General features: G+C 44.5%; 1 protein-coding gene across 1 annotated transcript in view; it reads left to right on the top strand.

Moving 5' to 3' along the window:
• The window catches only part of LOC311100511 (pro-neuregulin-3, membrane-bound isoform-like), a gene marked incomplete at both ends in the record, with an annotated part of 420,377 nt that overhangs the window by 171,153 nt on the left and 232,335 nt on the right, over positions 1–16,889 (top strand). Inside the window, one exon of the mRNA XM_084141433.1 lies at positions 8,533–8,665. Within this exon, the coding sequence (XP_083997559.1) occupies positions 8,533–8,665 (133 nt within the window). The remainder of the gene's footprint in view (positions 1–8,532; positions 8,666–16,889) is intronic.

Below are 16,889 nucleotides of genomic sequence, written 5' to 3'. Positions count from 1 at the left end.
CAGTTGACAGAGAGGTAGATAGCCGGGAGATGGGCCTAACTCGAGGCTAGCTCAAGGCTGATTAGCCAACCACAACATCCATTCGGTTGCAGCTAGCTAGTTGCGATGATCCGGTGTTAAAGGTTCAGTGATTCAGTGATTCCGGCAGAAAATCCGATATGTTCTGGGTCGATAACGCACTGTGCAGACTGGCCGATAATAGTCCAGGCTAGAGCTGGCTGGTCGGTAGTGCAGGCCATGGACAATGGTGAAAAAACCCGCTAACGGTGGCTAATAGCAAGTAGCTAGTTAGCTGGCTACTCCCGTCCGGTAGACAGAGAGGTAGATAGCCGGGATATGGGCCTGGCTCGAGGCTAGCTCAAGGCTAACTGGTGCTTGCTTCGGGGGCAGTGGTGATTAGCAAACAGCAACATCCATTCGGTTGCGGCTAGCTGGTTGCAATCCGGTGTTAAGGTCCAGTGATTCAGTTATTCTGGCAGAATATCCAATGTTCTGGGTGAAAACCGCTAATGGTGGCTAATAGCAAGTAGCTAGTTAGCTGGCTAGCTAGTTTCAACTGGAAATTCTAGATAAAAGGTAAGTAAATAATAGAATCCGTTTCACATTGAGTGAGGCGGGTTGCAGGAAAGTATATTTAGTAGAAGGATGAAAAGTGTGATGGGGGAAATATATACAACAAAAGACAAAAAAAGAAAGAACAGGCTATTTACACGGACACACATCAGAGCACACGACCGCACTGCTACGCCATCTTGGGGAATGTCATTGAAGACACTTGCCAGCTGGTCAGCGCATGCTCTGAGTCCTCTGTCTGGTAATCCGCCTGGCCCTGTGGCCTGACGAATGTTAACCTGTTTAAAGGTCTTACTCACATTGGCTATGGAGAGTGTGATCACACAGTCATCCGGAACAACTGATGCTCATGGTTCAGTGTTGCTTGCCTCAAGGCGAGCATACAAGGCATTTAGCTCGTCTGGTAAGCTCTCGTTACTGGGCAGCTCACGGCTGGGTTTCCCTTTGTAATCCGTGATAGTTTGCAAGCCCTGCCACATCCCACGAGGGTCCGAGCCAGTGTAGTAGGATTTGATTTTAGTCCTCCTGTATTGATGCTTTGCCTGTTTGATGGTTCGTCAGAGGGCGTAGCAGAATTTCTTATAAGCGCCCAGATTAGTGTCCCACTGCTTGAAATCGGCAGCTCTAGCCTTTAGCTCAGTGCGCATGTTGACAATAATCCATGGCTTCTGGTTGGGATATGTACATATGGTCACTGTGGGGACAACGTCGTCAATGCACTTATTAATGAAGCCGGCGACTGATGTGGTAAACTCCTCAATGCCATTGAATGAATCCCGGAACATATTCCAGTCTGCCCTAGCGAAACAGTCCTATAGCTTAGCATCCGCTTCATTGGACCACTTCCATATTGAGCGCATCACTGGTACTTCCTGTTTGAGTTTTTGATTTTAAGCAGGAATCAGGAGGATAAAGTTATGGTCAGATTTGCCAAATGGAGGGGAGCGCTTTGTATGCATTTCTGTGTGGAGTGAAGGTGATCTAGAGTTTGTTCGCCTCTAGTTGCACACGTGTCATGCTGGTAGAAATTAGGTAAGACGGATTTCAGTTTTTCTGCATTAAAATCACCAGCCACTAGGAACACCACCTCTGGATGAGCATTTTCTTGTTTGCTTATGACCCTATTCAGTTCGTTGAGTGCGGCCTTAGTGCCAGCATCAGTTTGAGGTGGTAAATAGACAGCTACGAAAAACTCTCTTGGTAAATAGTATGGTCTACAGTGTATCATTAGGTATTCTAACTCAGGCGAGCAGAACCTTGAAACTTCCTTAATATTAGAGATTGCGCACCAGCTGTTGTTAACAAAGAGCCACACACCTTATCCCTTGAGCTTACCCAACGCTGCCGTTCTGTCCTGCCGATACATAGAAAACCAAGCTAGATGTATATTATCCTTGTTCTTGTTCAGCCATGACTCTGTGAAAGATAAGATATTACAGTTCTTCAGGTTGCGTTGATAGGATAGTCTCTAACGGAGCTCGTACAGTTTGTTCTCCGGTGATTGTACGTTCGCCAATAGAATGGAGGGTAGAGGCAGTTTATGTAAGACGCCTTTTTCTTTTCCGTGTCTCGGGAATTAGGTCCTGGTGAGCAGTATGTCCTGCGCCTTCGACTCGTTGAAGTAGAAATCTTCATCCAAAAGTTAGTGATCACTGTTCTGATATCCAGAAGTTATTTCTGGTCATAGGAAACCATGGCAGAAACATTATGTACAAATACGGTTAAGATCAGCACAAAAAAAGACAAAATAGCAGAATTGGTCAGGTGCTCTTAAAACCTCCTTAAGCTGACAGTCCTTGAAATCGGCCACTAGAATTACAAAAAAATATATGTATTTGTTTACATGACTTATTGATTTCCTGTCAGAAGACAGCAATCCAGACCTTCCTTGGACCATGTAAAGGTCCTCTGTCGAATAAACTTGTATTTACCTCCCTCTGGTGGTCGGCTTCATCACTACACCAATTTATAACACTTCCCCGCAACGTTACGTCAAAAGGGCGGTCCATAGAAAAACATTTATCCAGCTCGACTGCTTCATGGCACAGACATGGCAAAGCAATCGCTGAATTTGTCTCGAGCAGGCGGATCTAAATACATAACTTGCATAGCTCTACGATAAAGAATGTGACCTACACACTTCCTAAAATAAGTAAAATTAAGTCGGAGGCAGACACATTGCATATGCTCAGAACGACAAAATCAATCATTTTACATAGCCCTTCTCCTCTTGTCTATAGGAGGGATGCACGCTGTTCAAATGGCCCAAATGTTGATTTAGACATTCACAAATTTAAACGTTTTTGACTATCGCTAATGTCATGATATGTCTATTAAAGTAATAAAGAAGGCGAAATATTTTGGGTAAATGTTAGGTAGATGTTCCTAAAACGGATTATAACTTAATATGGACATATTATAAAGTATGAAAAGGCTTATTCATTCATATATTTTTTAAATAATATTTGTATATGTTTTATTATACTTTTATTGTGTACTAGATCATATGGGTTGAAAAGTGTTTTTCTCAGACTTAAATAAACCATTCCAGGTGAATGCCAAAGGTCATAGCTTTCTAGGGGTGGGGGGAAACATTACTACATTAATAGAATATTGCTCCCTTGCTAGATTGATGACTAAAGCCATAGCGAAACAGTGCAGTACCATTCGAATATTTTTTAAGAAGGATTTTACAGAGGGGTAAGGGTTTGAGTATTTCCATACCAAAAATGCATTTGAGCACATACTGCATATGATAGTTGAAATGTAAAATTATAATGTGGGGAGGTCAAAATAATGAAAAACTATCCATCAAATCTGTTCATTTTAAAAAGTTGATTAATTATCCTTGCCATTATCATTCACCTGATGATAAGACAAGATGATAATATGTTTTTGTTGCTAACATATGATTAGGGTCCCTGTGTCGCCGGCTTGCCTGTGTGGAGGTCCCTGGGCAAGAAAAGTTTGAATACCCCTGAACTAGTGGGCAGAGAAAGGTAGCCTTATTTTTGGGTCACAGCTTTCATTCATTGTCTCCCTCCCCTGAAACTCTCAGAGTTGGCTAGTGACTCTATGAATTTGTTACGATCTCAGCTTTCATCTCCTATAAAGTTGTCCGTCTGTGATGAACACAAAGTAGTTTTGTTTCACATCTACAAATATTATTGTTTGTTTTATTACATTTGATATAAAACCATTTGTGTTTGTCGTAGAACGATGGGAGTTGCTATCGTTGCGGAAGGTTCTTAGCTTCCCAACGCTATGCAGCCTATGAGGGTCCGACATGTCCTTCTGCCACAAATTGACCGACAGGCCGACCAGCGAATTAAAGTTAAGTCGGGACTTCCCAGCATCCAATGGCTGTGGATATGTAACCCGATACCCCAGAGTCTTGTAAGGCACACTCAAATCAAGCTGGGAAGCATGGCTCAGCCCAAACTGTTCCGATTGCGAATTGGCTTAACAGAGGCTGATTTATAAGCAGATTACCTTGATAAAGAAAAATATATAACGAAAGTCCCCAAATTCAGGGTATTTGCGCTTAAACAGATAAACCTCTATACATACAGTACATATAGGATGCCATTAAATATCAAATACGCATTTGGGGAAACAGCACCACTGTTCGCCCCAGCGCCTTTGTTTTTGTTTTGTTGATAAAACAAAGGAGAGAAACATCCGGCAGCATGGTCAAAATATACATCTTCTGCTGTACTATTGCATGTGCAATTACTCAGGGGGGGAAAAAACAGTGTTTGTTATTTGCAGTGACTTCTTTGTTGTTGTAATATCCCAAACGGACGTGGCAGTTTTTCACCAAAGGATTCTGGCTTTAAAGAAAATTGTCAACCTGACAATTATCGCTGTTATTACACTAGATTTGCAGTTCATTAGTTAGTTCAATCCTTTGAATGAGCAAAAGAGCATCAAGGTCTGATCATAAAGTATTTGATCCCCTGCTGATTTTGTACGTTTGCCCACTGACAAAGACATGATCAGTCTATAATTTTAATGGTAGGTTTATTTGAACGGTGAGAGACAGAATAACAACAACAAAATCCAGAAAAACGCATGTCAAAAATGTTATAAATTGATTTCCATTTTAATGAGGGAAAGAAGTATTTGACCCCCTCTCAATTAGAAAGATTTCTGGCTCCCAGATGTATTTTATACAGGTAATGAGCCGGCCCTCACACCTAGTACGATGTTGTTGTTGTCAAAGTGTGCATAGAATGCTTTGAGTTGGTCTGGTAGAGAAGCATCGTTGGGCGGATCACGATTGGGTCTTCCTTTTTAATAGACTGTAGCCCCTGCCACATGCGGTGGGTGGCGGAGCCTGTGTAGTATGATTCCACCTTATTCCTATATTGTCCTTTTGCTCCTTTGATGACTCTGCGGAGGTCATAGCGGGACTTCTTGTACTTATTCCTGTCTTTGGTCGTAGCATCAGGGTTGTCTGCGATAGCTCTGTGTGCAATAGCCCTGCTCTTTAGTCTATTGCCAACCTCTTTGTTAATCCAGGATTTTGATTGGAGAAGCAGCGAACCTTCACCGTGTGTACAATGTCGCCGATGCATTTTCTAATGATGTGGTTAGCTCGTCAATGTTATCAGCAGAGTCTCGAAACATATTCCAATCAGCGTTAGCAAAGCATTCCTGAAGCATAATCTCTGATTCTGGTGACCATTTCTTAATGGAGTGAATCGCGGGTACTACCTGTTTCAGCTTCTGCTTGTTAACAGGAAGCAAGGAGTCATGATCTGATTTGCCGAATGGCGGACGAGGGAGGGCCTTGTATGCTTGCTTGTAGGTAGAATAGCAGTGGCCTAGGACTTTTTCGCCCCTAGTGGCGTTGGAGACGTGTTGATGGAAGTTGGGCATGTAATTAAAATCACCAGCAACCAGAAAGGCAGACTCTGGGTGTAGGGGTTCTTTGTTTATAGCCTTGTACAGTTCGTTAAGCTCCAGTTTATTATTTTTAGTGTCCAGAGGTGGAATGTATACAGCAGTCACGATAACAGCTGAAAACTTCCTCGGGAGGTAGAAGGTTCGGCATTTGACCATAAGGTATTCCAAGACGGGTGAACAGTGGGTCGACACTTCCACTGCGCTGGAATTAGCACACCAGTTGGGGTTGATGAAGAGGCAAACCCCTCCCCCCTCGATTTCCCTGACTCCACTGTCCTGTCCGCCCGGTGAATGGCGAATCCATCGAGTTGGATAGCCGTGGGGGGTATCTTGTCTGAGAGCCATGTTTCTGAAAAGCAAAGAATATTGCAATTCCGAGTCCAGTTGGTAGCAAATCCGCGATCGGAGGTCATCCATCTTATTATCAATTGACTGTAAATCCGCCAGTAGAATGGAGGGAAGAGGTGGCCGGTTTTCCCTTCGCCTTAATCTCACCAAGATCCCCCCACTTTTACCTCTGTAACACTGGCGTTTCGTCTTCGGTAGCCCGAAAATTGGGTTGGAATTACAGAGAAAGCCCAGGGCAGATGAGTCGAAGTAGAAGCCAGAATTGGGGTAAGTAACTTCCGATCTGATGTTCAAGAGTTCTTTTCGGTTGTAAGAAATAATAGCGGATACATTACGTGAAAGTAGACAAAAAATAAACAATACAATTATCACAAAATAGCAAAGTTGGGTCGGAGCTTGTAAAACGGCGGGCCATCCAGTACGGCTCCACCTCCTCATATTGATGATGTACTTGTACTGATAAAGTGATACACGCATCGGCACACTGCTTCGAAGTTAGCTGCTTAGCGATCACACCGACAGCGTCATTGCGCAAAACGGTACAGCATCATCTGGATATGTGTGCAACAAAAGTTCAACATTCACCTTCTACTACCATTTCTGTCAAGCCGTGTACACATACAATTTGATGCACACGTTCGATAAACTCAAAGTATGCACCACACAGAACGCACTGCAAATGCCTCTGCAACACAATGCTGCAAGGCAAATGCAGCGTTCCAATGGAAATGAATGTACCTCTGGTGTACCAAAACGCAATGACGCTGTCGGTGTGATCGAGGCGTAAGGTATGAACTGGGGTACAATTATGTACCTAGAACTATTGGTAGAGCTCAATTGGTAGAGCATGGCGCTTGTAACGCCAGGGTAGTGGGTTCGATCCCCGGGACCACCCATACGTAAAAAATTTATGCACACATGACTGTAAGTCGCTTTGGATAAAAGCGTCTGCTAAATGGTATATTCTTAATTAAAGTACCCCTTTAAGAACAAAACTAAGGAGCGAGATCAGGGTTCCCCAACTGGCGACCCGCGGGCCAAATTGGGAAGTTTTATTTGCCCCCCCAAGTTTTCTGAAAAAAAAATTAAAAAAAATGACCTTTTTTGTTTCGTTGCATTTTCATTGTTGGACATAAAAGACTGTAAAACACCAGGAAATCAGCTCCAAGTGATTTTTATTTTGGAAATCTGTTCCCAACTATTCCCATGCATAGTAGAGAGACATATATGATCGTATACAAATAATATTAATTAATAATAATTGATTGGATTTACATAGCACTTTTCTACAAACTGAGGTACTGAAAGCGCGTTACATAGTAGGGGGAAACTCACCTCATCCACCATCAATGTGTAGCACACACCTCAGTGATGCATGGCGACCATTTTTGTGCCAGAACTCTCACCACACATCAGCTATTAGTTGGAAAGGTGAGGAGTGATATATGCCAATTAGGAATGAGGGGGATGATTAGGTGGCCATGATGGAATTGAGCCATGACACCGGCAACAGAGGTGTTGGAGGTGGAACTGCGTTGGAGACGTCAAATCAGTGAGCAGCTACTCTTGCATCATTGTCACGAAGTCACACCCGCTCCACTCATGTTAGAAGGTCAGCACGAGAAAGTTTAGGCTATATAGAAATAATTTCGCTCAACTTGAAAAATCTTTAAACAAAACAATGAGGATTTCTATCATCCTAATCGAGGTGTAGATTATATCTCACATTCTAGTGTTCAACTTGTAAACAAGGCTCCATGGGATTGCTGTTAATGTGACTCCGTGCAGCCAATAGCAATGTCCACTTTACATATAATGCCCGGAGCCACTTGTGAATTTGACAGCTCTCATTCAGTTCCACTTCCGACACCTCCGACAAAACAACTGCTATGCGGATGTCGGCTAAAGTGGATCTGATTGAATAGAGCTCTTAACCTTTATTCCTAAGAGTGTATTTATCAACATTCTTCACCCTTTTGTACATTCTTACCAAAACAAACATTTTTCACAGTCCAGAGTATCCATATTGTTGATGTACTATACATCAAATGTTTGCATTATTCTGATAATCTTTATATCAAAGCCTCCTCAGGGAACAATTAATGATTTCCCATTCAACAAATGATTACTGAGTTGATGCAGACCGGTTTGTTCATGTATCTGTGTATCTCTCCTTACTGCAGTTGATGTCAACATTGTTGATGATTAACAAGAAGGAGTGGAGAGAGACTGCAGTGTCTACTTAGCTCCTCTCCATTAACCTATTGACTCTGACCCGCCGTGTTGTGACACCTGCTACTGAATATTATTCATATCAACATAGCACCGCAAGCTCCCGAGTAGCCTTGCCAGTGTGTATGGAAGCTGCATGTATGATGCATGTATGATGAAAATAGGCCACGATCATAGGGCCAAGATATTTGGCATAACATAAAAAAATCCTTACTGTTTATACAATAACCCAAATCAAGTAATAATCCAGGTTAAATTACTCCTGACAGAAATACAGAAGCATAGAATTGCAATCTTTTTTGCTCATTTTGGACACCTCTCTCTCTTTCTCTCTCTGTCATCTTTCTTTCTTGATAAAGAAATGTTGTTGTTTTTTGCTGTGGTTCTGAAGTTGATATGTTACCCAAAGCAAAACGGTCTCTCTGTGACAACCAGTAACATCTCTCTTTCTCTCTCTCCTTTTCACAGTGGCCCCCACATTCCCTAATCTGCGTTCGGATGTCTTCAAGTCATGCATCGACGACAAGGACCTGGCCTTCTGCCTCAACGAGGGCGAGTGCTCCATCATTGAGACAGTAGCAGGAGTGCACAGGCACTGCAGGTGAGTCTGTGTGTGTTTGTGTGTGTTTGTGTGGTTGCGCGTGTGGGGGTTATGTGATGTGTCTATGTTTGTGTGTTACTGTTGTAGAAAAATCTGCTCTTGTAGTTGAGAAAACTGTTACGTATTCACCCAGGTTTTATTCAATAGTGACCTGTGCAGAGGAGACCTTTTCTGGACGCAGCCAGCATTGGACTCTCTTAGACACAAATACATTTTAGCTTATGTAGGCAAGGAACATCTGGTTTAGATCAGTATTCTCTTTTCTTGGCAAGCTTATCTATTATATAAGACATACATATACTGTAGGTATCCACATGTCGGATTGTCACGTTTCATACTCCCCTACCTCAAATCCAAATTTGTCCGGTTCTAGTTCATCTTGGATAATAGCTTTAAAGCACACAGTACAGTTGTCTAACACAAATGTCATTAAGCTTAATTTTTCCTTCACAATTCCCCCTTTTGTGCTATGGAGACTTCCATAAGAACAACTATACCAGCAATCAATCAAAGGGAAACGTTATCTTCTCTGTGTCTAATCAGAGAGGCTTCAAAATCTTGCGTTAATTAACATAATTGCAAATGTGACAGTCACTTCTTTGACAAAGGGCACAATCATATGGGCCTACATGGTGGTAATGACCATTCTTTGTCTTGGAAAAACTCTTGCTACACCATAAGCATTTATGTCCTCTATAGGAACATCGGAACAGACAGGGAAATATCACTTCTGGTAGTTCATGGTTAGGAGAGGAGGAGGAGTAAGGCATTAAAGCTAACGCTTTGACATACACATCATTATTGTCAGATTCATATGGGTCGGGATCATTTCTATGACAATAAGCATTGTCATCGCCTGTTGGACAGTCATCTTCAGCCGACAGTAGGACAGTTCATTACATCATTATATTGGTAGTTAACTGTTTTGTACAGATACTACACAGACTCTTAATGCATCATATTATTTCAACAATAGAAACTAACAACATGAGGGCATAGAAAACATATTGTACAATAGTCGCTCTCCAAGACCCGAACATGTCTGACAACCAAGTCAGGGTTCCCATGTTCCTTATGGATCAGATCAGCCAAATTTTCAACATGTTCTGATTCATCAGGTATGTATGTGCAGCACTCAGTTCGAATGACAGCATACAGTGCATTTGGAAACTATTCAGACCCCTTGACTTTTTCCACATTTTGTTACGTTACAACCTTATTCTAAAATGGATGAAATTATTTTTTTCCCTCATCAATCTACACACAATACCCCATCATGGCAAAGTGAAAACAGGTTTTTTGAAATTGTAGAAAATGTATTAAAAATGAAAAACAGAAATACCTTATTTACATAAGTATTCAGACCCTTTGCTACGAGACTCGAAATTGAGCTCAGGTGCATCCTGTTTCCATTGATCATCCTTGAGATGTTTCTACAACTTGATTGGAGTCCACCTGTGGTAAATTCAATTGATTGGCCATTATTTGGAAAGGCACACATGTCTATATAAGGTCCCACAGTTGACAGGGTATGTCAGAGCAAAACCCAAGCCATGAGGTCGAAGGAATTGTCCGTAGAGCTCCGAGACAGGATTGTGTTGAGGCACAGATTTGGGGAAGGGTACCAAAAAACGTCTGCAGCATTGAAGGTCCCCAAGAATACAGTGGCCTCCATCATTCTTAAATGGGAGACATTTGGAACCACCAAGACTCTTCCTATAGCTGACCACCCGGCCAAACTGAGAAATCGGGGGAGAAGGGCCTTGGTCAGGAAGGTGATCAAGAACCCGATGGTCACTCTGAAAGAACTCCAGAGTTCTTCTGTGGAGATGGGAGAACCTTTCAGAAGGACGACCATCTCTGCAGCACTCCACAAATCAGGCCTTTATGGTAGAGTGGCCAGAGGGAAGCCACTCCTCAGTAAAAGGCACATGAAAGCCCACTTGGAGTTTGCCAAAAGGCACTTAAAGGAATTAGACCATGAGAAAAAATATTATTTGGTCTGATGAAACCAAGATTGAACTCTTTGGCCTGAATGCCAAGCATTGTAAGTAAGTATTTCACTGTAAGGTCTACACCTGTTGTATTCGGCGCATGTGACAAATACAATTTGATTTGATTTGATTCATGCTGTGGGGGATGTTTTTCAGCGGCAGGGACTGGGAGACTAGTCAGGATTGAGGGAAAGATGAACTGAGCAAAGTACAGAGAGATCCTTGATGAAAACCTGCTCCAGAGCGCTCAGGACCTCAGACTGGGGCGAAGGTTCACCATCCAACAGGACAACAACCCTAAGCACACAGCCAAGACAACGCAGGAGTGGCTGCGGGACAAGTCTCTGCATGTCCTTGAGTGGCCCAGCCAGATCCCGGACTTGAACCCAATCGAACATCACTGGAGAGACCTGAAAATAGCTGTGCGGTGACACTCCCCATCCAACCTGACAGAGCTTGAGAGGATCTGCAGAGAAGAATGGGAGAAACTCCCCAAATACAGGTGTGCCAAGCTTGTAGCATCATACTCAAATAGAATCGAGGCTGTAATCGCTGCCAAAGGTGCTTCAACAATGTACTGATTAAAGGTCTGAATACTTATGTAAATGTAATATTTCCGTTTTATTTGTGTTTTTTTGCTAACATTTCTACAAACCTGTTTTTGCTTTGTCATTTTGGGGTATTGTGTGTAGATTGATGCGGGGGGGGGGAAACAATTTAATCCCTTTTAGAATAAGGCTGTAACGTAACAAAATGTGGAAAAAGTCAAGGAGTCTGAATACTTTCCGAATGCGCTATACATACCTCCCTGGGCAGCCAAAAGTTAGTCCAGAACGGCAAGATTCTGCATAGCCACAGTTCTGATCGCTACCATTTCAGAGTTGAGACTGGTAAGGCCTTCCACAGTTTTATTAACCAGTTGTTCTAGGGAGGCTGCCATATTTATAGATTATCTGACCAATTTCGACACCCCATACCCTGGAAATGCAATTGCAAAGAACCTCTCAGCCTCAGTAATAGCTCTCTTGCTTCTAGGAGCAAATCAGGAAGTTTTAACCATCTCATGTGGGGAGTTACATACCCAATATAACAAGATCCTGTCCATTGTTGTGGTAACCATGAGTAAACCTTGCACCCACAGATGAACCAGGTGCCATTTAATGCACCAATACGCTGTGTAAAGTTAATACTACAGTAGGAATATGGCTCTGTCATGTTCATGATGTACTTACAAGAGCTGTGTCCCATAAAATAATCAGACCGTGTCTCCCTTAACATGCACAATGCTCCTATAGGGGGGTTGGTAATTGTTAAATAGGGGGTTTACGGGAGCTATTGAAATCTAGGAAATAACTATTGTTAAATGTTATATCTGTATTCTCTAATGTCTCATTTTTGAAGATAACGTCAATATATGCACAGACCAAGTCCAAATATAGGTCAATCTTTTCACCTTTTGTCTGTTTCAGCCATTCACTCATCCAGTCACACGTATCCAAATAATCTACTTTACCAAATGGTACAACACCCAAAGGGATTCCCCCTTTTGTAGTGAAAGGAATGTGTGTGCATTCCCAACAGGATGACTGATTTACTGCTTTAGCATATTTTAAAGAAAGGGACAAAAAGGTAGTTAATGCTGTAATGTCCATCTTGGTGCAGGTGAGCATCAACGTCTCTTCTTCTGTGGTGCTTGCTCTGTCTCTCTTGTGAACTGTTTTTGGATTGGTGGAGAAAAAGGAGTATCAGTGTAAGTGTGAGGTGAGGTTGGGAAAGGTGTTGGTATTAAGGTTGGGCTAGGGGAGTCAGTAAATGAGTGTGTAGCTGTGGGGATGGGTACATAATCCCCTTCTTCTGAGCTCCCTTCCCTAGGGAGCCCACGATTTCCCGGCGGAGGAGTGGCTAAGACTCCAGTCTCAGTCCCTCCCGGCCCTGCTTCACTGGACTCTAGTAATATAAACAGAGCCAGGCATGATACCAGGCCCAGAATTACTGCAGTGCCTTTACTGCTTTCCGGCAGCAGTCGTCTCGGCTTCTTCCGGCTCTGGGACTCTCTTGCAGTGGGAGGCATGGATTTTGGCCCTGGCACTTCACTGCAGTCTGGGTGGTCAGCAGGATCTGGAACGGTCCCTTCCACCTGGGGTCCAAGGGCCCGTCTCAAACGTGCTGCTTGATCAAGATCCAGTCACCCGGTTCCAAGGAATGGTGTGGCTGTTTTCCTGGAGGGGCCTGGGCTTTGAAGTTTGATTGTTTTTTTCAACAATTCCCGAGCTCTGGGGATTGTAGGGAGTGTGCACATGGTGCACTATGCGTAAGGCTTTGTTCATCTCTCTTAATATTTTTAGAACAAAATGGGGTCCTCGATCGCTGTCGATTCCCTGAGGAATTCCGAATCGGGGAATAATGTCTCTCATCAAACAATTGACAACAGTTATTGCTTCCTCATTGCTATAGGGGAATGCTTCCACCCATTTAGAATAGGTGTCTACTACAACTAACATGTATTTCATTTTCTGGAACGTAGGAGACATATGTAGAAAATCTATCTGAATATTTACAAATGGGCCCCATGGGGTTGGTAAGGTTGATTAAGTGGTTGGAACAGGTTTTCCATTCTTGCGAACCATTCTTGATTGCATAATCTTACCATTTCCGTTTTGGACACATGAAACACGCATCCAAGATAGGGCAACCACTGTGGTGGCGCCACTAGGCGGCCGCTCTGGTGACGCCAGAGACCATCATCATGTAGTTGCAACCCACCTCCGTTAACCGCCACTGTACCCTTTCAGTGGTGTCAGATTAATGTGTGCAACGTCATCAAGAGTGGGCAGCTCAGGAGGAGCGTTACAAACCATCTGGGTAGGGAAACCCTTAGAGGAATGCAGGGCCTCCCATTTCCCACAAACAAATAAGCCTATTTGCTTGCAATACAGTTGATCAACCTTCTAGACATTGTGCACAAGCATGGTTTGAAATTGACGTGGAGATACGCACACTTTCCCATCAAGTTCATAATGTAGGAAAACTGGCGCATGCAAAGTTGAGTATTTTTTTGTGTGCACACACCTTTGATAAATGTGGACCCAGGCCTCTCCGCTGCTTCATCTATTCCTATCAAATCTTGTGGAGTCCCTGGAAAAGCTAGACTACACAATAGCTTGTTGGACACATATTTGGAGCTTTTTCTGTACTAATAGCCTATTCGAGGACAGATGCTTTGTCATGATTAAACTGGATTTGAACCCAAATGCAGACAACTACACCGAGCCAGAGAAGGTTTAACAGGTTTATTTACAATGTTCAATTTGTCCAGGTTTCCAATAATAGGGGAAGAGCAAGTCCAGGTTACAGGGAGGGTAACAGATCCAGGTTCAGAGCAGGTGTGGTACCGTAATGTCCTAGTGTCCGTGGTGAGTCCAAAAGGGAGGTCCGGTAGTGGAAAGCAGGATGGTGGTGGCAGGAGTGAAGCGGAGGCAGGAGTCAGGTTCCAATAATATGGTCATCTTGACTATGATCTGACGATGAGTGGCAGGTTTGACCGGGTCTTAAAGGCTGAGGTGATTATGGTGAATGAGCTGCAGCTGGAACCCTGACTCCCGCACACCAGACTTCACTCCTGCAATCAAGGACAGACAGAGGGGAGGGGGAGAGCAGAGAGAGAGCTACCTAGCAGCAGTAGGCCTAACAGTACCCCCCCCTCTACGGACGCCACCTGGCGGCCGACAGGGTTTATCGGGATGTAACCTATGAAATTCACGGACCAGAGCAGGATCCACAATGAAGCTCCTGGGCACCCAGGAACGTTCCTCAGGACCATAACCCTCCCAATCCACCAGGTACTGGAAACCACGACCCCGGCGGCGAACATCCAGAAGTCGCCGGACAGTGTAGACAGGACCCCCACCCACGATCCTGGGCGGGCACAGAGGACTAACCGACACAGGCTTAATCTGGGAAACATGAAAAGTGGAATGAACCTGTAGGGAGACAGGAAGCTGTAGCTTAACCGCGCAGGGGTTAACAATAGACAGTATCTTGAACGGTCCTATAAAACGCGGCGCCATCTTCTTAGACTCCACTTTCAATGGAAGATCACGTGACTTAAGCCATACCTCTTGACCAGGAGAGTAACCGGGAGCCTGGGACCGGTGACGGTTGGCTTGCCTCTGCATGTATGACGAAGCTCGGGACAGAGCTACCCTGGCCTTCCTCCAGACCTTGAAGCAGCGGCGCATGTGGGACTGCACCGAGGGTACCGCCAGTTCCCTCTCTTGAGAAGGGAACAGGGGAGGTTGATAACCCAGAGCACACAGAAAGGGAGACAAACCAGAGGAAGCGTTAGTCAAGGTGTTATGAGCATATTCCACCCAGGGAAGCATGGAGCTCCAAGACCCAGGGTTAGACCCTGTGACACAGCGGAGAGCGGTCTCCATCTCCTGGTTCGCTCTCTCGGCTTGCCCGTTGGTCTGGGGGTGATATCCAGAGGACAGGCTGGATGTGATGCCCAAAGCTTTACAGAAAGCTTTCCATACCTGGGAGACAAACTGGGGACCCCTGTCAGAAACAATATCAGTGGGTAGACCATGAGAGCGGAACACATGTTCAACCAAAATATCAGCCGTCTCTCTGGCAGTGGGCAGTTTAGGTAGGACCAAAAAATGAGCAAACTTAGAAAAATGATCAATCACAGTAAGAATGACAGTCTTTCCAGATGAGGGGGGAAGTCCAGTGACAAAATCCAATGCAATGTGGGACCAGGGCCGGCTGGGTATAGGCAGAGGTCGTAGATGACCAGCGCTGGCCTGGGTGGAGTTCCTACTTCGTGCACATACCGTACAAGCAGCAATGAAGGCTCGAGTGTCCGCCTCCATCCTGGGCCACCAGAACTTCCATCGCACAAAGTCAAGGGTCCGAGTAACTCCAGGGTGACAGGTAAGGGGAGACGAGTGAGCCCACTGAAGTACCTGGGAGCGAACAGACTCAGGGACAAACAACCGGTTAGGAGGACCGCTCCCAGGGTCAGCTTGATGATGTTGAGCCTGTCTAACAATCCCTTCGATGTCACATTTAATGGCCGCAATACTGCAGGTAGGAGGTAAGATGGGTTCAGGGTTACTACCAGTATCAACAGCAGAATGAACACGAGACAGGGCGTCAGGCTTGACGTTGCGTGACCCAGGACGGTAGGACAGAGAAAAATTGAATCTCCCAAAAAATAGTGCCCACCTGGCTTGACGGGGATTGAGCTGCTTAGCTGACTGGATGTATGCCAGATTCTTGTGATCCGTCCAAACGATGAAGGGTTGTTCCGCCCCCTCCAACCAATGCCGCCACTCCTCGAGAGCCAGCTTAACGGCGAGCAGTTCACGATTTCCAACATCATAATTCCTCTCTGCCTGAGAAAGCTTCCGTGAAAGAAAAGCACAGGGATGCAGTTTGTTATCTTCAGGAGAACGTTGTGACAACACCGCACCTACCCCAGTGTCGGATACATCCACCTCCACGACAAACTGGCGGTCGGGGTCTGGCTGCATCAGAATGGGAGCCGAGGCGAAGCGATGTTTCAGTTCTTCGAACGCTGATTCGGCCCCTTCATTCCAAGCGAACGGTAGTGAGATGGAGGTGAGAGCGGTGAGTGGTGCCGCAATGCGGCTGTAGTCCTTGATGAACCTCCTGTAGAAGTTCGCAGACCCCAGGAATCGTTGAAGTTGTTTGCGGGTGGAGGGGGCTGGCCAGTCCGTGACCGCGGAGATCTTAGCTGGGTCCATCCGCAACTCCCCCTGAGCTATTATGTAACCCAAAAAAGAGGTCTCAGACACATGAAATTCACACTTCTCCATCTTCACAAATAGTTTGTTCTCCAACAACCTTTGCAACACCTGGCGCACATGCAGTTCATGTTCCTGGGAGGACTCTGAGAAAATCAGGATATCATCCAGATAGACAAAAACAAAACGATTCAACATGTCCCGAAGGACATCATTCACGAGTGCCTGAAAAACAGCAGGGGCATTAGACAAACCAAAAGGCATGACCAGATACTCAAAATGTCCCAAGGGTGTGTTGAAGGCAGTCTTCCATTCATCACCTTTACGAATGCGCACCAGGTGATACGCATTTCGTAGATCCAGTTTCGTAAAGATGGTAGCACCATGAAGGAGGGGAAAAGCAGAATTAATCAAAGGCAGAGAATACTTGTTCTTAATGGTGATGTTGTTAAGTCCACG

This window comes from Coregonus lavaretus (genome assembly GCF_964263955.1).
Source record: "Coregonus lavaretus genome assembly, chromosome: 25".
Lineage (NCBI taxonomy): Eukaryota > Metazoa > Chordata > Actinopteri > Salmoniformes > Salmonidae > Coregonus > Coregonus lavaretus.
The sequence above is the reverse complement of the archived record's forward strand: the minus strand, read 5'-3'. Positions and strand labels throughout refer to the sequence as shown.